Source organism: Ostrea edulis, chromosome 3 (genome assembly GCF_947568905.1).
Source record: "Ostrea edulis chromosome 3, xbOstEdul1.1, whole genome shotgun sequence".
NCBI lineage: Eukaryota > Metazoa > Mollusca > Bivalvia > Ostreida > Ostreidae > Ostrea > Ostrea edulis.
Window position 1 is genome coordinate 16,390,356 of NC_079166.1, and position 23,074 is coordinate 16,413,429.

The 23,074-nt window shown below is 34.2% G+C and overlaps 1 protein-coding gene across 1 annotated transcript in view; it reads right to left on the bottom strand.

Annotated features, from left to right (window-relative positions):
• The window catches only part of LOC125675104 (uncharacterized), a 30,291-nt gene extending 7,576 nt beyond the window's left edge, over nucleotides 1-22,715 (bottom strand). Inside the window, exons 1-12 of the mRNA XM_056160220.1 lie at nucleotides 22,420-22,715; nucleotides 14,674-14,732; nucleotides 14,468-14,530; nucleotides 9,551-9,693; nucleotides 8,957-8,998; nucleotides 7,921-8,022; nucleotides 7,033-7,128; nucleotides 2,834-2,935; nucleotides 2,576-2,701; nucleotides 1,645-1,747; nucleotides 1,067-1,176; nucleotides 505-678 (exon numbers count right to left, since the gene is read on the bottom strand). Of these exons, the coding sequence (XP_056016195.1) occupies nucleotides 505-678; nucleotides 1,067-1,176; nucleotides 1,645-1,747; nucleotides 2,576-2,701; nucleotides 2,834-2,935; nucleotides 7,033-7,128; nucleotides 7,921-8,022; nucleotides 8,957-8,998; nucleotides 9,551-9,693; nucleotides 14,468-14,530; nucleotides 14,674-14,732; nucleotides 22,420-22,424 (1,125 nt within the window). The 5' untranslated portion in view covers nucleotides 22,425-22,715. The remainder of the gene's footprint in view (nucleotides 1-504; nucleotides 679-1,066; nucleotides 1,177-1,644; nucleotides 1,748-2,575; nucleotides 2,702-2,833; nucleotides 2,936-7,032; nucleotides 7,129-7,920; nucleotides 8,023-8,956; nucleotides 8,999-9,550; nucleotides 9,694-14,467; nucleotides 14,531-14,673; nucleotides 14,733-22,419) is intronic.
• Nucleotides 22,716-23,074: the final 359 nt, after the last annotated feature.

The following is a 23,074-nucleotide window of genomic DNA, read 5'->3' on the forward strand; positions in this document are numbered from 1 at the left end:
CATGTTAATTCGTTGGATAATATGAAATAGCACTGTATGGATATCCACAGAGGTCATAAACCATAAACATGGGTCGATGTATATTCATTTGGTGGTATGGTTGTAATAAATATGCATATAAAAGTTCCTAACAAAAAGGGACGTGTGATTTTTTTTATGAGATTCAAAAGTATAAATATATATATCATCCCTCTCTACATAACACAAAAGTAGAAATATAGTTTCCCTCCCTACATAACCCTATATAATGCTCTCTCTTCTGGATGTAACTGACAATTTATGGTAATAAATTACATTCCATACAGCGAACTGCATTCATTTTACTTATCAAAACATGAAGTTAGGTTTCGTTTTCCATCATATTTGGTAAAAGTTTGTTTTAGCCAGTGTTGTTAAAGTAACATAAAAATGTATGATATTAGATGAGCTGTGTTCATTAGTCATGTAATGATAATAGTATGATATTATACTATATAAATTCCCCGTTCTCTGTATTCTAAATACCTCGTCTTGGTCTACTGCGCTAACTTGGATAATTGAAGTTCCATTTTTCGAATTCTCTGGGACAGAAACAGAGAACTGCTTTTTCTGAAACTCCGGGGTGTGGTCGTTAACATCATCCACAACTATTAACAAGGTAGCTGTACAACTTCTCAAGTACGTGTTTCTCTGCACGGCCTGTGTGATATAAGTGTCAATGTACACAGTAAATAGAATTTCCCATTTAAGCCTAGACGCATGTTAAATAACTATACAAAGGTATACCGTCATTGAGAATTATTATAGGACTTCTTTATCTCTTTCAATTTAACCACTGTATATTTCAGTTTTTCAATGGAATCCATTTTCATTTGATGATAGTTTTGAAATAACGCTGTATCTCAAGCAAATTTTCACATATTGCACTGGTACTAACATCAATTTACAAGAAAGCGAAATCAAGAATTTAAATCGATATTAATATTTCAAAACAGAAGCTTCTTCAAAACGAACGCCATTAATTAACAATTCGCGTGTAATTAGAAATTTTCAGAATTTGTTTTACTTTATTGGAACCTTCGCGTACCTTAATTATCAGCTGGAAGGTACTGTTCGACTCTCTATCGAGCACGCATCTCGTGGATATTTCACCAGTAGTTTTATTTATCATAAAACATCCGTTAGTATTCGTTCCATCTAAGTGAAATAAGAATGAAAAGTGAAGATAACGAACATTGATCAATCTCATAAATCCTATAAGCAATACAAAATAAATAGTTGGGCAAACACGGACCTCTGGACACACCAAAGGTGGGACCAGGTGCCCAGGAGGAGTAAGCATCCCCCGCCGACCGGTCACACCCGCCGTGAACCCTATATTCTGACCAGGCAAACTGAGTTATCCGCAGTCAAAACCAGAGCGTCAAGAACGGCCCAACAATCGGCACGAAACACGCTAGACAGCACCTGACCCAATGGTAGGCTGTATTGACGAACCAGACCGTTATAACGACCACAGAAGTTGCATTCATCAGACTATTCCCAGGCAAATAGTTCAGACTTATTCCTAAGGAATTGTTTATTTAATACTTAAAAAATCCATTACTCATTATAACTGCTTAAAAATAACAGTATTCCGATAGATTAGAGGCATGTACCCCATACCTTCAAATTGGTAATACAATTCTTGTTTGCCTTGTCCCATGTCTCTGTCTGTCGCAAATATAGGAGGTTGTGTTTCCAGTGAAGTGTTTTGAATTGTTTCATTCTATAATTAAAGAATTGCAAAATTTCAAAGATTCATTTACACACAATATAGATATTTTTTATGAAACATAATGTTTGCTCAGTGGGTAAAGCATTTGTTTCGTGACGTAAATATAGGTAGTGATTGCTCCTTTGTCAAACGCTTGACATTCATAGGTGAGAAGCACGAGTCTTTCCGATATGATCGTAAAGTTTCGGCAGGCGTTGGCACGATAAAGAACCCTCTTTACCACGGTCCTGACTCTACGAGAAGTAAAACAATCAATCAGTCATATACATTGTATTTTGTTCAAATTCAAACGATTTAAGAATATTGTGGAATTTCTTATGTTTCATCTGGACAAGGAATGTCTTTCAAGCTCAGAATAATCGTGTACTACACACATCAAATTCATCTGGCAAGTGGACCTTTTTAATTTGTACTTCATGTTTCATATATGTCATTTGTGTTTCTTATGACAATACCCATCAATCAACGCAAAGTTTCCATAGTTGTTGCTTCTGACATATTTACAAATTGTAACGATAGCAATTTCCTCATGCATACGTTGCAGTTGCAAACTCTTGAAAAATATAAGGCATTTATTTTAAAGGTTGTGGCTTCCGACAGAATGAACTAAGAATGTAAATATACATATTTCATTTCATTTTTAGAAATACAGGGATAAATGGACTGCAACACTTCACATCGGCAAACACTTCATGAAGCTCTGACGGGCTGATGTTGGGGTGAAGCGTCGCAGTTCATACCTTCATGTATTATAGTTCTTAAATAAACACAGTGAACACATAACTCCCACATTACCTATTGCTTAACATATATACTTGCCTCTTCTGGTATATGTAAAATGTATACATCGTGGTCAAACTCTGGGTCCATGTCGTCCACGTCTATGACGGATACAATCAGAGTAGTGTAATTATAAATTTGATCCGTGTGTCCAAAGTTTGTTATCTTTTAAGGAATAGAATATCAGAGATATACTAGAAGTTATATGCAAATTTAGTATTTATACATTCGTGAATGACATTTCTTGTACAAACAACAGTAGATTTTATTTCAATCGCAAAACATGATTAGACTTACAGCTGTAATATTCAGGCTATATTCTGTGTTTCCGGTGTCGTAATCCAAACTGTGAACCAGTTTGATGTTATTTTGTGTCATAATAAACAGACTCTCGTTGTCCTAGTAGAAAGAAAACACTGTCTAGTTAGTGCAAAACGTGATGTCGATTTTCTAAGAACTTTTTTGTGTGAAAGTAGGCAAACCATTTTCGTCTTTTCGTATTTGACAATGGTTTATTTTTCCAGTTACAATAACCCCTTTCATTGATAAGTTTCTAAAGACCACAAATTAAAAATACGTAGTGCTATATCTTTCGAAGACAATTCCAAAATTGACTCGGTCAATTCTCAAACAGTTGTGTTCATACTAAACTCTTTATTTTAAACTGGTTCACCGTATGATAACAAAGTATTCTTAATAGAGAATAAGTCCAGATGGACAAAATAAAATCCGGATTTGTTAACACCCCTTCCCCGAAATTTTAACTACTTTACAAACACGATACATCCCATTGGGCACGAATTGTGCTCCTTTGCTAGCTGGCCTGTTTTTATATTCATACGAAGCAGAAATTATTCAAAATCGTCTACGTGAGAAGAAAAAAATATCTTGTTGTGGTGGCCTTCAATTCGACATTTAGACGTATCGACGATGCGATATCTATTAACAATAATAATTTTCATTCATATGTTCATTCAATATATCCCAGTGAATTCGAAATAAAAGACACCACAGAGTTGTCCACGTCTGCTTCATATTGAGATATTTCATTGAAAGTAGATATCAATGGCAAACTAACAACTGAGCTTTATGACAAACGGAATGATTTCAATTTCTCCATCGTCAACTTCCTATATTTATGTAGCAATATTCCATTATCACCTGCATACGCAAGAGCTTGTTCTGCGTATGGTCAGTTTTCAAATCGAAGCAGGCTATTGACAAACAAGTTGATGATACAAGGGTTCCAACAGTAAGGTTTAAAATCAACATTTCGCAAATTATATGGTCGTTATAACGACCTAGTTTGCCAATACAACTAGTCATTGGGTCAAATTCTGTCTGACGTGTTTCATGCCGATAGTTGGGCCGTTCTTGGCACACTGGTTTTGGTTGCGGTGGCTCCTTTTGGCTGATTGGGATGTGGGGATCACGGTTGGTGTGACCGGTCAACGGGGGTGCTTACTCCTCCTGGGCACCTGGCCCACCTCTGGTATATTCAGGGGTTCGTGTTTGCCCAACTCTCTATTTTTTAATTGCTTATAGGAGTTGAGATTGATCATTGTTCGTTATTTTCATCTTTCATAGAACACATTAAATCCAGATGTAATGTATCGATAAAACAAAACCAACAGAAAAAACTACAACATGTAATGACCTCTTGGTCAGCATAGAACAAGAGGAATATTATGCCCCCAAATAAACACTAGTTTTGAATCGTCAGCTCGCCGTTGCGTGTAAAGTAAGGATAAAAATCCCTATCAGATTTAAAGGACGTATTCCATCCACGAATGGTGTTCTCGTACACCCGCGACAAAACAGGGTCACGCCTAGTTTCTTGTTTGACCCGGTCGCTCGTGATCGACAGCGTGTCAGACTGCGTCAGATACATAAGGTTAATATCAACCTCATCATTCTGTTCACAATTCATAATCAGAGAGAGAGGTAATCTCGATAAAGAATCTGCGTTTGTGTGCGTTTTTATGTTCATGTAACTAAGTTTGTAATCATAACCTGATAAGAATAATGGGTATCTGCGTACGACACGCCCTTCTCATGACTGAAAATAGACACAAGTGGTCTGTAAAACAGGGTGAAATATCTACCATAAATGTATGCTTAGAAACGCGAAACGCCCCTTACTATCCCAAAAGTCTATCAATCTGAGAGTAATTACGCTCTGTAGGGACAATGATCGCGAAGCATTAGCGATTGGTCTATCATAACCGTCATCCATGATATGGGGCAGGGTGCATCCTAACCCATACGGTGAAGCATCACAAGCTAAACTCAACTTAATGAGTCAGAACCTCCTTGGAGGTAACCAACTTTTTGACCTTTGTGAATGACTTCTGGAGAACTCGTACCCAGAAGAACCCGTACCCATCAATAGCTGGGTACGAGTTCTCCTGGAGAAAAACTTTGTCATTTTATCAAATAGAAATGCGGGTACGAGTTCTCCTAAAGGAAAAACTGGTCAATTTTATTATAAAAATCTGGGTACGAGTTCTCCTACAGACAAAAACTTTGTCATTTCTGTCATAAAAATCTGGGTACGAGTTCTCCTGGTGAAAAACTTCGTCATTTTGTCATATAAATACTTGTAAAATTAGAACGTGCCTTAGAATAGTAAACTTCAATGGTTCCAATATGAAATACATAATAAAAGTTTAGCAACAAACTCATGTTTATTTTTTTTAAAAGAAAGTGTACTAAAAAATGTGTACATTTGTCACAATGAGGAGGAAACAATATAACATATAATATGGGAATGTAATTTTGTTCAATCATTTCTAGCTGATTTTGAAGTTTACTTAGAACAGAGAACAAATTGTCAACTAGTCTTTACAAAAAAGTCTTTTATAGTAGGCATCCTTGAGAAAAACAAGGGTATACAAAATATTCTCATCCTTTGGTTAAAGTATTATATTTATACAGCAAGGTGTACAGAGAAAAATTTGAGTGTGCGTTTTGCAATATCATTTTTAAAGTTATTCCATGAAACACAGAAATTCAAATCTTATAAAAATGATGATAGTTTAAAATTTGATGCCCTTTGGAACAGATAGAACCAAATATTTCCATAGCTCTCTCTCTCTCTCTCTCTCTCTCTCTCTCTCTCTCTCTCTCTGAAAGAAATAAACACTTTGGTAATTCTATATTACATGTATATTGTGAAGATATACCATGAACTATTTACAGAATGTTTGTTGAAAAATAATAAAAAATATTAAAAAAGAAAATCATATGGTTGCAGGAAGAATTTACACTGTGCTGTTCGTTTTCTAACTTGACATTAAATCTAAACCTTTTCAACAACGACGAAATAGTTTTCTCCTCGGTGCTTGTCCATTGATGTAAATACTACTTTATATGGCATAGGCAAATAACTTGACAATTGGAAGTTGAAACTTCAGTACACCAAACATGGCGCACATGAGATTACCTCGCCTCGATTGACGAACATTAGCGTCTGCAAAGCTCTTGTACAAAAATGACAGATGTAATGTCCCTGATAATCTCCAGGTGTATGTAACCGGACACAAAAATACACATTCCTTGAACAATTACTGCACACTCAACAACAGTCACAAATTCCTCATATACCTACATGTATGTCATCCGGTGCATTATGCCATTTCACAGAAACCCAGCCCACACGGTCTATTAGTTATATTCCTACCTCCACATTCACTCTGCCAACGTCTACTGTCCGTGTCTCAGGTGAAATAAGTGCCTTCAATGTCCATGAGACTCGAGTCCTTACACGCGTGGAAAACGAAAGTCTAGCCATGCCCATATTTACCAACAAAAACCACTTGGAATCTCTCTTCACACACTCGTTATTAGATAACTGCTCAGTTAATATCAATATCAATGCTCCTCTAAGAAAAAAAAACCGTGCAGTTGTGGATTCATATTCTGATTAGGTCTGTCAAAATGTTTCGCGCTGATGGACTGTCGAGTTACGTCACCCTGATTATTGATTTATTCAAAGAGGAATAACTCTAATACAATTCACTAATACACTCGTCGGCGATTTTTTGTCGGCAACGTAGTTGCCAAAATGAAGGTCGTAGAATTCGATTTTGGTGTTATTTTCAATGTACAGCGAAAAATTAATTAATTGGAAAATTCTCAAAATGGCGTCGCTAGGCACAAGGAAAACGGAAAACTCTAGAAATATGAGAGAAAAATACTCTCTTACGAGTTGCCATAAAATATTAAGGTGATTCCACCCTCGGGGTTGCAAAAAAGCGGTAAAATCCTCGACAAAGCCTCGGGTTTCACAGCTTTTTTGCAACCCTCTTGTGGAATCACCTTATATTTCATGGCTACTCATAAGAGAGTCTTATAATCTTACACACCTTTCTTTCATAAGAATATCTGTATCTTACATACGTAGATATGAGAGAAATGACACAGAAACATCGCTATGGTATAGCTAAGGATGACCCCCCTTTTTCTGTTGATTGTGCTCCTTCATTTAATCTTACCGCGATCAAAAAAAATGTGTTTGAATAGTCCACACAATCTTCCCTTTGCACATCATTTGTACTGAATGCAAACACGTCCTTGCCTACAACTGCTGCCTATATAGAAAAAGAAGACGATACCATTGTAGAGAAAGACAATACTGTAATATGTTACCAACCGAAGAAATGTTTTAATTATTGAACATGTCTACAAGAATTGATATCTTGAAAATTCTGCATAATGTTATACATATGTACACTAACGGTGACTTAGACACATATTGCAACAACAGCCCCCACCCCCTTTTTGGGACAACAGTTTTCAATATATTGACCCCCTCACTTTTTTAAATTAGTAATTAATGATAGTGGAAATAAATGAGTGAAGCGCCTTTACATTTATTCTGGACGATGGGCATTTCTGTAGTTCTGTGTAGCAAATAAGGAAAACTCTAATTTTAATTAAAATTTCAAATTCGGGCTCGGGCAAAAGCAGACTACAAGTCATAGTGATTGTTTTCTTTATCCACATGCAGTGTCTACAAACTTAGTCAGGTAAATGCACAGAATGATCTCAGTCAGGACAAGCATGGCGGCCAAATATGCAGATGTGAACAATGTGTGCATGAATCTTGATAAATATAGTGCATTTATTCTAATATATGGGAATTTTGACAGAAATGAAAGTAAAATGTAAATATGAAGAAAGAAATCCATCTTTGACAATACATGAGGGCATGAACTGTGACACTAAGGCCAGCATACGTATGATGTTCTAACGCGCTTCATGAAATATGCTGGATTAAAACGTCACAGGGAATGCCTTCGTGTATATTGATTTCTTACTTGTAGTCCTACATAATAATGTAACTACAAACTCAAATCAAAATAGAATAAATGTCTACGTACCTCAGATATATTTGTGAAATATATCGATTTTCTAAAGCTGAATTTCCTTCTTGATGTTCTCTTGATTTCAACTCTAAGTGAGTTCTTGCTGGTATGTTGGTTCTTGAAAAAAAATGAAAAATTAAAGCCACTTTTAAATATAGTTTTGTTTTCAATCGCTATGGTTCAAGAGAAGCTATAGAAATTATCATGTATTCACATATATGTTGCATGTAACATACTTGTTTCAATTTTCATTTATTAATTGATTAATATATAAAAGAACTATTTCTTCCCCTGATTTCCATCCTTTCTCGTGACATTTTATTGAATTTACTTGATTGTGAAAGTTTTCAATACTTATGTCATTACTGATGATTAGATATGAATAAAAAAATCCGTAGCGACGTTTAATTTCGGACAGGACAAGGAAAAATGTCCAGCATTTTGCTATCATTTATAGTAGTGATGTTAAGATAACACATATAATAGGGTATCTTATTTGGACCTTACAGCTCAGGGCTTAACTCACGCATACTTGTAGAATCATCAATATAAAATCATATAGGAGAAAGGTAGGATTATTTCAGACCAACCCAAATCATCATTATCATGTATGAGAAAAAAAACCATAGGATAAATAATTCCATTATTTTCAATAAGATATATTCTATAACTTTCAGTAAGATAAATAATCCTAAGTAAAAAGCTGTAAAATTAAAAATTCATTAATAAAAATGGTAGGCGCTTATAATTATAGTTTATTAACTTTGATGAAATAGGAGTATTCAGTAATATTACATTTTCCAGGAGAAATCCTATTGCGTTTTTTTTTCTCCGTAAGGATAATATTAGAATTATGATAGTAATAAAAATCCTACTATTCGATCGTCCACAGAATATAGTATCACGAGGGTTTGCGAGATCTACTTGAACTGGGAGATGCAAATGGAAAATATAACCATGCACATTTCATTTTTCTGAGTAAAGTGATATTAAATATAATCTTTGTCATTTCCAGAGTGAAATGTACTATTCAAACACATAAAAACCTTACCCCAAAACATTTCATTTGGCATTGCATGACCGCCCCCATGTCCTAAAATAGATTTTTTAAAGTATGTAAAACACATTTCCAGAAAAATCTTTCAATATTACTCAAGCCCAGTACCATACACATCAACAACATAAAGGCAAATATAATTAGTTCCCGATTGAACTTGGACATATTTGACTTCATCCATGTGTGACTTTCAACATATTATTGAAATAATTACAGCAGATATTTCATTCCAGCTGTCACGTGACTACATGTACAAGTACAATCAGATATATTTGGAGCAACTTATAACCGTATCCAGTGGCGGATTTAGAGAGAGAGAGACGGGGGAGGGGGGGGGGGCTCAATGGCCATAAGCTCCGAACATAGGCCTAAATATTGCAGCCCCTCACCGGCAGTGGTGACGTCTCCATATGAATGAAATATTCTCGAGAGGGACGTAAAACAAGATTCAATCAATCAAACAATCCAAAAACCCTTAAAATTTGCGTCATTTTAATAATTTCAGCTTATTAAAAATGATAGAAAATAGTACAAATGACTTAAGTAGGAGACATATTCCAAGCCCTATAAAATGCTCCTACAACTTACACAAACACTCTGGTCTAGTAGATTCACATTAAGGAGAAGCTGTGTTCTGTTGATTTCTAACACCCTATCACAATCGTCATCCAGAAATTCCAAAGTTTCATTGCCAATTTCACTGTAGTAGTCAGCAACAACATCTCCTTTAACTGAAAGTAAGATTTTATGATAAAGATCAAAGTACTGAAAGTACTGAAACGAGTTGACGAACGATGCGGAAGTGTCTCAAAGATACTAATGCTATATATACTGTATATATATTCAGTTTAATTGCTATGTTGCCCCAACACTCTTCAAAACTGATAATATTTTGTTTAGTTAACCACCGTAAAGTAGATAAAATATTGCCAATGTGGCGGTAAACCCCAAACGCTTGGGGAGAATTGGTACCTTGATGGCGAAAAAGGAAAAAGAAAACAACAGGGAACAGATCTAAATCTTAGTTTGAAATTTACATACCGTCATTGTTTAGATTAGCATTTAGCTTTACTGTCAAATGTTTGGGGATCAAATATATAGTATTTTAAATACACGGTAAATATAGCTGTTGCACTGATCCTTTTGGTTGATTTGCAAAACAAAGATCTAAGGTAGAAGCAAGAGAAAGGAAATGAACGCTTGTCTTCAAAACCTTCAATCATATCATCCATGAAAGTATTCGATAATGATACGTGTTAATTAATTTTCATCGAAGATACAAATGAAGGCAAATCATGTAGATGAAGATATGAATGATTACGTAAAACTATGACATGTTTGTACAACAAATCACTTTGTTAGGGCAATCCACTCTCCTGGTGATTTTTCATCAAACTCTCTATGAGCAACACAAACTTTATCGGTAATCTGACAATTACTTAAAAGTATCACTAGCCCCAATTAAAGGGCTACGAAATCTATGATAATTTTCATGTTCTAATTATCTAGGCTAAATCATATTATCAAGCAACAGAATAAAACAATATGTGTTCGTTTGATAAATACACACACAAAAGTCTCCAAACGTGTTCATACTGATGAAAGACATTACACAAAGTTTTATAACATATCTTACATTATCACTATAAGACTATTTTGAATCTGCCCTAGAGTCACAGTCCTTGGATTGCAAAATACACCATTGTGGTACAGCCCTTTCTATTTTTCCAAAACAATCTTTAAGTTTTTATACAGTATTAGCAAAATTAAAGAAGCCTTCGTATCATAAAAACTTTTACTCATGATGATCATTCTGGCCTCATCCTGATATCAATCCTGCTTTCCCGTGGGGATCCGGGTTAAAATAGGTCCTCAGTATCCCTTGCTTGTGGTAGAATGCGACTAAATGGAGCGGTCCTTCAGATGATACCACAAAAACCGAGGTCCTGTGTCACGGCAGGTTTGGCACGATAAAGATCCCTCCCTGCTAAAAGGCCATAAGCGCCGAGTATAGGCCAAAATTTTGCAGCCCTTCACCGGCAGTGGTGACGTCTCCATATGAGTGAGATATTCTCGAGAGGGACGTTAAACAATATTCAATCAATCAATCAATCAAATCCTGCAAATCATTTTGATGATTATTTTCATCCCTGAATTGTTCAACTCTTGCAAATCATATTGATGCTTCATCTTTTGAATATTTTACCTCTTGTAAATACGGGGCGCCAGTTGGAACTTGGTGTTTTTGTAATCAAAATCAATTTTGTGTGCATAAAATTGAATTCCGGTATAACGAAATCATTTTTGTCTCACAAAAATATGTCATAGATTCTTGTTTTATGGTAACTTCATTTTTGTAATGACAAAAATGAGTTTTTGTTATACCAAATTATCTTTGAGTGGAGAAAAACCATTTTTGTCTTGATTAAATTCATACTCATTTTTCTAAATTCATAATTCATACTCATTTTCGTCATGACAAGAGTAATTTTTGTTTGTCATGACAAACTAATTTTTGTGCGTCATGACAAAATTCATTTTTGTTCGTCATAACAAAATTCATTTCTATTTGTCATGACAAAATCCATATTTTGTTTGTCTTGGCAAAATTCATTTTTTGTGTGTCATGACAAATTCATTTTTGTTTGTCATACCTAAATTCATTTTTGTATGGTACAGTAGATATGTAAATATAATTGCTCATATTTCAGCTGGTCTGTAAATATATGTCTCTATCTTTATACATGTATGTAAATTTTATTTACGATAATATTCGGATAAACGTATTGTTTACTATGTTAAACTTATACGGTACCAATTTTGATGCACCGGATGCGCATTTCGACAAATAATGTCTCATATATTATAGTGTCATTAAGTCCATCTCTGTTATGTTTCAATTCGAAAACTTTGTTCCGGAATCATAACAGCAGCACGGACAGCACTCTGGAATTACGCATCCCAACTTCCTTCTTTTCCATTCAGCATCCAACAAAGGTCTGTCAAATTTTGGGCAGAAAAAATGAAATAGACAGATATAGTCTTTCATAAACTTATACGCATACAAAGCTGACTTTTGCTACCTATTTTGCAAATTGGATAACAAAAGTAATTTTTTTTAAGACAATATAGAAGTTATACGTAAAGTGTTGATTTCAAGATGCCAAATGAGATTTTGTACTGAAAATCCATCATGGTGTTGACAACACCGGTAAATCACGTAGATTGCACAAAACGTCAATGAACTAAAATCCACGGATGTTTGGGTTCAAGACCACCCCCACCCCACCACCCATCCGGAATAAGCTACATTAGTTAATTTTTTTGCAGTTGTTGTAAATCCCTCTAAGGCATATCAACAGTATCTTGCATACCCCAGATCTCCAAAATATCTCAAAATAAACCCTTTTAAAAACAAATATCCTCACTGAATTTTATAACGGTTCTGTTATCCAGCTTTAGAGAGATTTTCAGCAACATAATAACTAAATCAACTCATGTAGATTATTTGGGGGATAATGAGGGGGGGGGGGGGGGGATCTAGCACATTTTTGTGGTGAATCAGAAATAAAAATATTGCTGTCATCAACGGAAAATGATACAATTTGTCATTATCTTTGTTTCAGTTTGAATGTAAACCGGTTTGCGGTCTACAGCACGCAACATATAATGACAAATATATATTTTCATTTTATTTTTAATTAATTTCAAGCATAAATTTAAAGACTTCGCAATTAATGACATGCATGTATATTGCCAAACATACAAAGGAAGAGGTGGGTTTACTATCTGCATTATCTGTCTCTATTTGTTTCCGTGAATAATTTTTATGTAGATGAAAAAAGTAGTTTTCCGGCGAGACACCTCTTCACTATCTCTAACAGGGGCAATGTTAGTAAGATTTTTATGAAGAAAAAAAAAACAACAATAAAGTTTATGGAGATCGATACGCTTTTCAAAGTCAATAAAAGCGTGCAACCTATGTCGCCGGAACTTTATGAGAGAACAAGTTATATCAAATCATATATACGGTGTGCTATACTTTCAAGGACCCATATCCTCCTTAGACATGGTATATTTTTTTTATTTCCTCTTCACATATAAACTTGGTAGGAAGCCTAGATACCCTCATTTTGTAGTACTCGTGAGTGTCACCGACTCAATTTTCTAGAACAGAACAAGCTAAATCTGAGAGCGTGATTGTTAATTTTCTTTGCATTGATTCCATTTGAATTAAGATCTAAATTTTCATTAAATAAAAGTTTAAAGGGAAAGGCACCCCCCCCCCCAAAAAAAAAATTTATGTGATAAATCATAGGATTAATTATATGATAAAGATTTGTCATACTATTCTTTTGATATATGGCCTACATAAGCTTCAGTACGAAATTTAAAACGTTAAAAATTGAAATTCCCGCCATTTATAGAGGCTATCATGATGCGGAATTCTTTTGTATTTAAGACCACAAAAATCAATAATTAATGTGCATGTGGTAGATATTCGTATACATTGTAAATAGGTGGATGCCTTCCTGTCAAACAGTTCATTACACTAATGCGAAGGGGAGATGTGAAAACAGTTTCCCCCCCCCGAAATTCCTGACCCAATAAAGTTATTTGAAAAGAAAATACTATGTAAACTGTGGATCATGATCATTTGCGTAATGACAAGTTGAGGTTTGAGACATTTACATGTACGAAGAAACGTTTACCGTCTGTCTGGTCTGCGACTCGACTGAACATCTTCCTTTCTTAAAGTTTTCTTGCGAAAGAACGGGCTCAAATCTATACGGCTCCAAACTTAACTGTTCGTGACTTGTCATGTTTACAGTGCTGCTGATGAAATAAACCGACGGTGTGATGTAATAAATTAAACTTCAATGGCCGCTCTCTTAGGTGCGGGTAATTTGAAATATAAGATAGATTAATATTGATTTAATTGTTAAGCAAGGATTTTTGTTGTTAAAGACTGTCATTTACGATATCAATAAGTAATACTTTATTCATAAAGGCAACAATATGGTTAGGTTTGCCTTTCCCATTTACACCTTTCGCGTTTGGTTTTAAGCAATGGTGTATATATCACACCATGTTAACAGAATTTATTCGGTGACCATAGGGTCCATTAAACATTCAATGATATATAAAGATTGTATCTTATCTTTATGTTTTTGTTTATCTATTCGGTCGCTAAGATATCCATAAACTTATGAAAACTATTTCATTATCATGAATTCAAATAAAATTCAAACATTAATCAGAAAACATTTTTTTTTTTGGCAATAATCTTAACAACATTGCAAAATAAATCACATAGTTCGTGGAATATGCATATTGACACACACGGACAGACGTCATTCAAACCGGATCTAACTAGATTGAAACAAAATGTGTCGGAAGACATAGTTGCAAATTAGAACCAAAATATTTCGATAGAAATTAAGGAGAATACATACAGTGAATGTAGATATGTAAGAGAATATCTAGTTATGTTTGATTTCCTACCATTCAATGTACTGTCATTAAGTGTTAGATCTATTGCATCGTTGAAAAATGCATCACAATCAGCTGAAAAAAAGTGTAATTTGATTAATTCCATGTTAACAGTTTTATTACTTTAACAATTGATGCTCAATAAAAACTTAAGTTCATTTCGTGTTCTTCGTTCAAGAGAAACTTTTGTGTCCAAGAATTAAAGAAACTTTTCATACCTCTGCTAGCTTTGGCGGAGATCAATATCAAAACCATTAACAACAATGCGATTTTCTTCCTGAAAGAAATATACGATAATTCTTAATATGACTTCAAGTTATTGAATTTTTTAAAATTATTATTTTAAAGTAATAATGTACATGGTATACTCCAAATAAGTCCTGAATGTTTCAGACATGCAATGTGGGTGACATCACTCCTATATATGCAAATTAATCGGAATTATCCCTCAAGTACAGATACATTTATTGAAAATGACAGAATGACATATATCACTTTTAATTTTGACATGCTTTATATTATGAATTGAAATTCATTTTCTCGGAATTGTGTGGTCATTTCCCTACTCTGCATTTAATTAATACATAATGACAGCAATCGACATTCTCTACCCAGAGTTCCGTGCGCTCCCCGCACTACACCTCTGTCAACGGCTTTATACAGAAATCTTGTAAAAGTTTCTAATATCCAATATTTATGTTTTCGACTAAATATGCAGTCATGCTATGAAATGTTTTTGGAGCAATTAAATTGATGCTTACTGTAAATTGTTTAAAATCGTCGTTTTCTGATCATAAATTTGGAAGTACTTCGTAATATGCGTATGAATGTAGGACAGATTTGAATGTAAACATGGAATCAAAAGTAAGAAAGGCCGTAAAAATACGATAAAACTTGTGAAATAAGAGACAAACAGCTAAATGGTAAATATGTACTTATCAAAATGCCAGTGGGCTATGAAAAAAGCCTGATGTCATCACCTGTTACCAGAACTTTTAAAGGGAAACGAAACCGGGAAGTATTGTTTATATCTTGTGATTATATTGTCACGTGATTCCAAGCGTTGACAGAGGTGTATGTGAAGCTTGCGTAACGCGCCCTCTGGTGAGAGAATGAGCAATCGGATCACGCGCTCGTCTTTTTCCGTAACCGGTTTGCGTTTACGGAAATAGCCGAGTAGTTACGATTGATAATGAAAGGTGGATGAGTTCTCGATCTTTTTTATTTTCTCCCTTGTTCAAGTGCAGACAAATTTCTTTTCCACCCCACCACACCTTAACTATTATGATTGGAAAGGGTGTTTAATTTCATGGAACAAATTTTTCCTGGACTTATTTTAGGCTATACGTTTTCTTTCAATATCAGAATTCAACATGGTCATTAAAGGATGATGGAGAATTTTATTGATTTAGCTTTGTGGATGACATTCAAGTGTTGGCACAATTTTGACGGATAACCATTTAAGGTGAGAACCACGTAAGTTGTAAGAACTTGTGTTCAAACCTTTTGTATATTATATATGCAATAAAATATGTTCAAACCAACCATTTGCTGGGGAGTACTGTTATTTCCACCCCACGCTCTGATATGGTTTGTTAAATATTTGTGAATGCTTTGCTGTTTATTTACAGTGATACTGTTCGCGTATAGGATAAGGACATGCGATTGGCTTGTTGTTCAATGTCAAGGTCATGACAGGTCTGTCAATATGTCTCAATTAAGCTGGAATCTGTAGACATCAACTTTATCCATGTTATCAAATGAATGATGTCAGTCGTATGCTAGTTTTATGAATTTTGAAATTAACATTCATCCGTTACGTAACGGACGTGGCATCATCCTGGTAGAACCAAGACTCGAATACCCTGGAAATGTTTAAATTTCATATATTAATCAAATGAATCACTGTATCAATCTATAGTTTCAAAGTATGATTGGATAACAGGCACGTATCATATATTTTCGATGGGGAGGGAGAGGGTGGGGGCAGCCGGTAGAAAAGAACTGGAAAGTTGGCTTCTCATTCTATCTTGGCAAGCAAAAACTTCCAAAATCAGGTTTCCTCAGCGTTCAAACTCATTCGTGATGGTGGTGGTGGAGGTGGTGGGATTGGGGAGGGGGGTTGGAGTCTTCTATTTGGACTCCCTTGGAAAAACTTTTCCTCGGACTTAATTTTTTCTAAATCCTAGGGGGAGGGGTGGGGTTGAATTTCTCTACTAAGAGTGCATTAATAATTTAATTTTCCAATCGTCATTTCCTTGATTCATGAGGGTCGGTGTGGATGGATACTGAACTCTTATATCAATTTATTTAGTTATTCACCAAAAAGGTCGGCATACATTCATATTACAAAATATGAGATAAATAATAATAATAAACTAAGTACAAATATGTGTATTTTACATATACATGTCACGTCACACTGCAGGGATGCACATAACATTAGTACTACATGCAAGGTGAAGATAACGAACAGTGATCAATCTCATAACTCCTACAAGCAATACAAAATAGATAGTTGGGCAAACACGGATCCCTGGACACACCAGAGGTGGGATCAGGTGCCTAGGAGGAGTAAGCATCCCCTGTTGACCGGTCACACCCGCCGTGAGCCCCATATCCTATATATATGTATAATCATATAAATATGTTTTATTGCGCAATTCAAAACATTTATGTAAAAATTCACAGAACCTTCTAGCATGAACTACATTGACAGGGTTGCATATTACTTTACAATGGTTTTCCTTTGATATATCAGCATTGTAGACGTTTAAAGGGTAGCGTTTCTTTCGTATATCTGTATATATAGAGCAGTCATATAAAAATGTAACCCATCTTGAACAGTAGTTTTACAAACTTTCTTTTGGAATACATGTTTTTGAATTTCTACCAGTTTTAATTTCAAAATATTCTTAGCTTTGTATACCGGTATATAAAAATGTAACTCATCTTGACCAGTAGTTTTACAAACCTATCAAAAACGACATTCTTTTGGAATACAATGTAAATGGTTTTGAATATCTACCAGTTTCAATTTCTAAAGTGTGGGCAGATATTCTTAGCTTTGAGCGTATTACTCATAATTGGAAATTTCAAGTAGTAGTCTTGTAATTCATAGTTCTTCCTAATTTTACAGTAAAATAGTAAATTTCCACGTTTAGAGAATTCAGTGTTTTATAGTTCCACGTTAACATTATCAATATAATAATTCTTCAAGTAGTTGTAAAAGGTGCTTTCAATAATATCTAACGATGGAAGAAACTCCTCCTACAGTTTTTTATGTACAACCTTGAAACTTTGCAGAAAGTAAGTATATATATTGAAGTTATGCACTAGGTTTTTTGAAGTCTGACCTTTGTCGAATATGGGCACTACAGCAAAAAGTTGTTACTAAAAATAGAGTTCAACTTGAAAAAGGTAAGTGAGATTATCTTTTGTGGTTAAATTTAGTTGCACTACCTCTGAGGAAAAATTCAATTATATATGAATGTCAAATTTTCTGGGCATGAGTTGTAAATTTGCAATATAAATAGAGAAATTCTGTTTCTTTATCATATAATCATATACAATTCAAGCACCTGAAGTTATTGTTCATTTTAGTTATTATTACTTAATATTACATATATCAGCAGTGCTCCAAGTTGCGAGTAAAACGGTCGCATTTGCGACCAGAAAATCAATTTTGCGACTAGAGATTATAATTAAGTCGCATTTTCGCGAGTGAAGAAAATTTGGGCAACCAGTAAAATTTTTGAATCGGGATCGGAAGTCTGAATAAATATTTTTAGTCTCGGTCAAAACAATCAAGATGGCGGGAAAACGAGGTTTAGAGCACTTTGGATTTATCAATAGTAAAAAAAAACAGAAGCCTCAGCCTTGTACATGTAACAAAGAAATTCAAGAATCACACGGGGAAAGTTCTGCATCAAAAGATGGCGTAGCAATGTCTAAAGAGAAATGCAAAAGTAAAGGAAGAACTACAGTCCTGAAATGGCGGAGGAGATTTTCGTGATGGCAAAATGTTTTGCAGAATTTGTGAGGCCAATAATCCAGCAACGTCCACAATTTCTAGACATCCACTGTCCTATTTCGCCACGACCGAGTGTACATCTTTCAAACGTGGAAATGTGACTATTCACGGTAACAGTAAGAGACATGTCGTTGTCCGTGACTGCATTATTAGCAGTAAGTCGAGCAGGGCAACTGTTGCTGTTAATTTTCAAAGACAATCAAATTCGGATGTAGTGTTCTTATTGATGCTGGTACTAATTGTTCAGCAAAAGATCCAACAAAACTAGGAGCTCTTATTCGCATAACATGATAAGCAGTGAAGGTCCACTTATTGATAACTTTAAAGCAAAATCCTTGTGTAGAACGCTGGGTTTCTTCCCAGAAGCGTACTGTAAAATATACAGGATGGCCCAATGCAATACAACTTTTGCCAGAGTAAATACTTGACTTGTTAGCATCCAGCATGTTTCACAGTACATTTCTATTCAGTTTCAAAATATAAACAAACAAAATGTATACATGGTGTTGATTTTTTACTTGCAAGATATTCATATTTTAAAAAAAACCCTTGTAAGTCTTATATTTACAAAAGCTTTTACTATGGCGAGTAGAAATTTTGAACATGGCGACTAGAAATTTGAAAATGGCGACCAGAACTATTTTTAGGTCGCCATTTTGTGACCTGATAGCAGATGCGACTTGGAGCACTGTATCATGCTCTTTTATTAATCAATAACAGCCCTGCGGCAATATGTGATGTGGGTTTTTTTAATATATATATTTCGGCATTTTTACAAGACAAAAATCCGTCTTAGAGGGTCTGAACACTCAAACGTTTTAAAAATATTTTCAAAGGGTCACAATTGTTAACGTTAAAATTGAAGTCAGAAGTTCAAACTTCAGAACCCTATGAAATGATAGGTTCAATTAGAGCAGAATAAGTTATTATAGAGTTTTTATGGATATTTTATCATAAAAGGGTAAAGAAGAATATTTGTTGCATAAAAAGCTTTGCGTGCATGGTCAGCTAGCTGTTTATAAGTTTGTCATTACAAATGACGGTAATTCCCATATATTGATTGTGTGATTATAATAAAAACAATGTTGATCTATGTCAATTTTCTCATTTGAGAAAGTCCTTGCATTAGTTTTTATTAAGGTTAACAGTTGATTTTTCTTTCTTGCAATATTGTAAAAGACAGCATATCGAGGACTGAAGGTCTTTTTGTGGTTGAGAGGAGAATTAAGTCATCTGCAAAAAATATATGACCAACGTCAGTATTTTGAAGTTCTGGTGGTTTGATTTAAAACTCATAAATTATTAGTACCAATCTTAAATAAACATATTAAGGAGAGTAGGAGAAAAGTTATCGCCTTTCTTAACCCCACAGTGGTTCACTATATCTAGATTCGTCTTTGCAGCAATATTTAGTATTTAAATACATGTGTTTTATGAGATTGTAAACTCTTTACCTATGCCTTTCTTGCATATTGTGGATACCACAGAAGTTTTATGAAAGGTGAAGATAGCGATATCAATAGTATCAAGATATATACATGTATGTGTTTTGTTTCTTATCTTTTAAATATTTGTTAATACGAGTTTTTAGAATGAATATGTTATCTGTTGTGCGACGATTCCTTCTGAATCCAGATTTGTAGTTAATAAGCAGGATATTTATTTTATTTTTAAATTTCTTTATTTTTTAAAATTATTTTCAACAAACATTCTGTAAATAGTTCATGGTATATCCTCATAATATAGAATTACAGACGTGTTTATTTCTTTCAGAGAGAGAGAGAGAGAGAGAGAGAGAGAGAGAGAGAGAAAGAGAGAAAGGAGAGAGAGAGAAAGCTATGAAAATATTTGGTTCCATCTGTTCCAAAGGACATCAAATGTTTGAGTATCATCATTTTTATAAGAAATGAATTTTGTGTTTCATAGAATAACTTTAAAAATGATATTGCAAAACGCACACTCATTTTTTTTCTGTACACCTTGCTGTATAAATGTAATACTTTAACCAAAGGATGAGAATATTTTGTATACCCTTGTTTTTCTCAAGGATACTACTATAAAATACTTTTTTGTAAAGACTATTTGACAATTTCTTCTCTGTTCTAGGTATACTTCAAAATCAGCTAGAAAAGATTGAACACAATTACATTCCCATATTATATGTTCTATTGTTTCCTCCTCATTGTGACAACAGGTACACATTTTGAGTGCACTTTTTTATTTTAAATAAAAATGAGTTTGTTGCTAAATTTGTATTAAGTATTATAGTTTGATGGGTTACTTGGGTCTTCAGATTTATAAATTTATAAATTTATGGAAGATATTTGTACCAAATTCCAGTCTTCGGGTATTTACCCAGACAGAAGATTTTAGTATATCAGAATTGACAACCTTACATTCTTCTTTTTCATTACTACTGTTTGAAAAAGTACGTGGCCACTCAGTGTATATTTGACTTGCATTTACAAACGATGAACAATTGTCTTTTTTCATCACCTCCAAAATTACCATAAGTAATGTAAAATATACTAGAAAGTCTGCTAAGCTCAAAACTTTCCTTCCCTTTTCCAGGAGAAAATAAATTAATCCAATAACCAGATGATAAGGTGAAAATACCGAACAATAGTCTGTCATGCAGTGAAGTGAAGTCGTTTTCCATAGAAAAGACAGATTGTAAAGGGGACAATATAATTGTATCGAATTTTAAGCATATAAAGGGTTGTATTGATAATTTAAGATTACTTTCGTTTTGTAATATTACTATCATCTTATATCAGAGAAAAGAGTAAATCATTGAAGATTAATATTGAATTGTTAATATTTGTTTTCGATTTAAAAATAAGAATAAGGTTTGGATTGTTTGTTATACGTATCCGTTGTGTCCACTATAATGATATTCTGTCAACGTCTAAATCTATTGCTCCTAGACAGTTGTTAAATGTTTCGTTTCCGGGGAACGACATTGATAACGAAAATTTTTCTCAGTCAACTCCCTACTTGTGAAAATTTAATCCCGACAAGCAGTGATATCAATAGGAGTAAATTCAGTACACACTCGGACAAAATGGCCTTGTATACGACGAGGGATTTAGAAACGAAGAAAGAGGTGGTTGTAATTCGTGTATAATTTCAAATTTTTCAATCCAAATATGTGAAAAGTAAATAAAACAAATCCATTGACAGGACATTGCTGTGATTTAAACATGTGCATGTCCTAAACGTGTTCGGCTTTAAGTGAGATAAGAAAGGATTGTAGGATAAAGAATTATTTTAACACGTGTTTGTGAAATACTATTTACCCAACTTTGATCACATTCACAATGTGACAAATTCGGCATTGACCCTCGTGAATGACTTGACATTTATCAAGGAATAATAGTATTCTTTACCTCTCATTTCACAATATATAAGGTACATGTATTTGAATATGATATAGTTCAAATGTTGTAGGCAGATAGACGAACAAAATAAATTATAGACACACCCAAAAGCAAAGAAATAGATGGGGCATAAACATTTGTATATATTTCTCGAAAATCCGAACTATAACCACCAAATATAAGTGTTCCTAAAAACATTTATCATGTATCGATTTTCTTTGTAGTCGATAAAATGCATATCGTAAAAGATAAAGGCTGCTCAAGACACACACACTGTGATATGCGCTCCGTGTAATCTGCATTAGGAAGTAATATGAAAAAGGCGTTGTCGATCAAATTCATATTTTATTGTTCTTTTTGCTGGTATTTTCAAATTTGTTTAGAGGATTGATAAACATTTTTTATGAAACATCTATTGATCTCACGTTTACTGTACTTTTTCTTGTGTTTATTGAAATTATAGCGTTTTTGAAAAGCGTTTTTGTCTTCAAGAATAGTAGGTAATTATTGAATTAAGAGAAATACTAACTAAACTAAATTTTAATACTTACCTCATTTTGAGAGGTTATTGATCATTTACGAGTGTTAGGACACTGAGAGTGCAGTCATAGAAGTTACATATCACATTCAATAAGGAACAGATCCGACTAACTGTACGTCCGGAACAAAACACCTCGTCGACGGTCTTTAGAGAAACATGATAAGTATTTCACTACTTGATGATACAATAAAACTTCTGATTAAGGTATTTAAGCCTCAATACATCACAGTTATCCACACACTCAGCTATAAAGGAGACCTACACAGGTATATTTAGTCTTATCAGTTGCCATTTGAATGCATCGACAGGGCGAGGCTCCGACGGGTAAACACCTTCCATTGTTCCCGATAAGGGCACACCGGTAGCTTATTGTGTAGGTTAACAGCACAAACTGACTACATTTTCTATGTAATTAATCATGATTTGATTAGTATTGTTAAGGAAAACAATGGGGTTAAATTTAGTGTTTAGTATTGTCCCTATGTAGGTTTTCATTTGTGTAGGCACAATGTGTCCCCTCATGTAATGCTATGGTTATAAATTTTCACTGTGATTGGAATATACAAACACGGATAGAAAACGAAAACAAATCCAACATCTACCTTGATATTATTGAAACAATTCACTTAGGATACTGATAAAGATAACAGAGATACTCCGTCTAA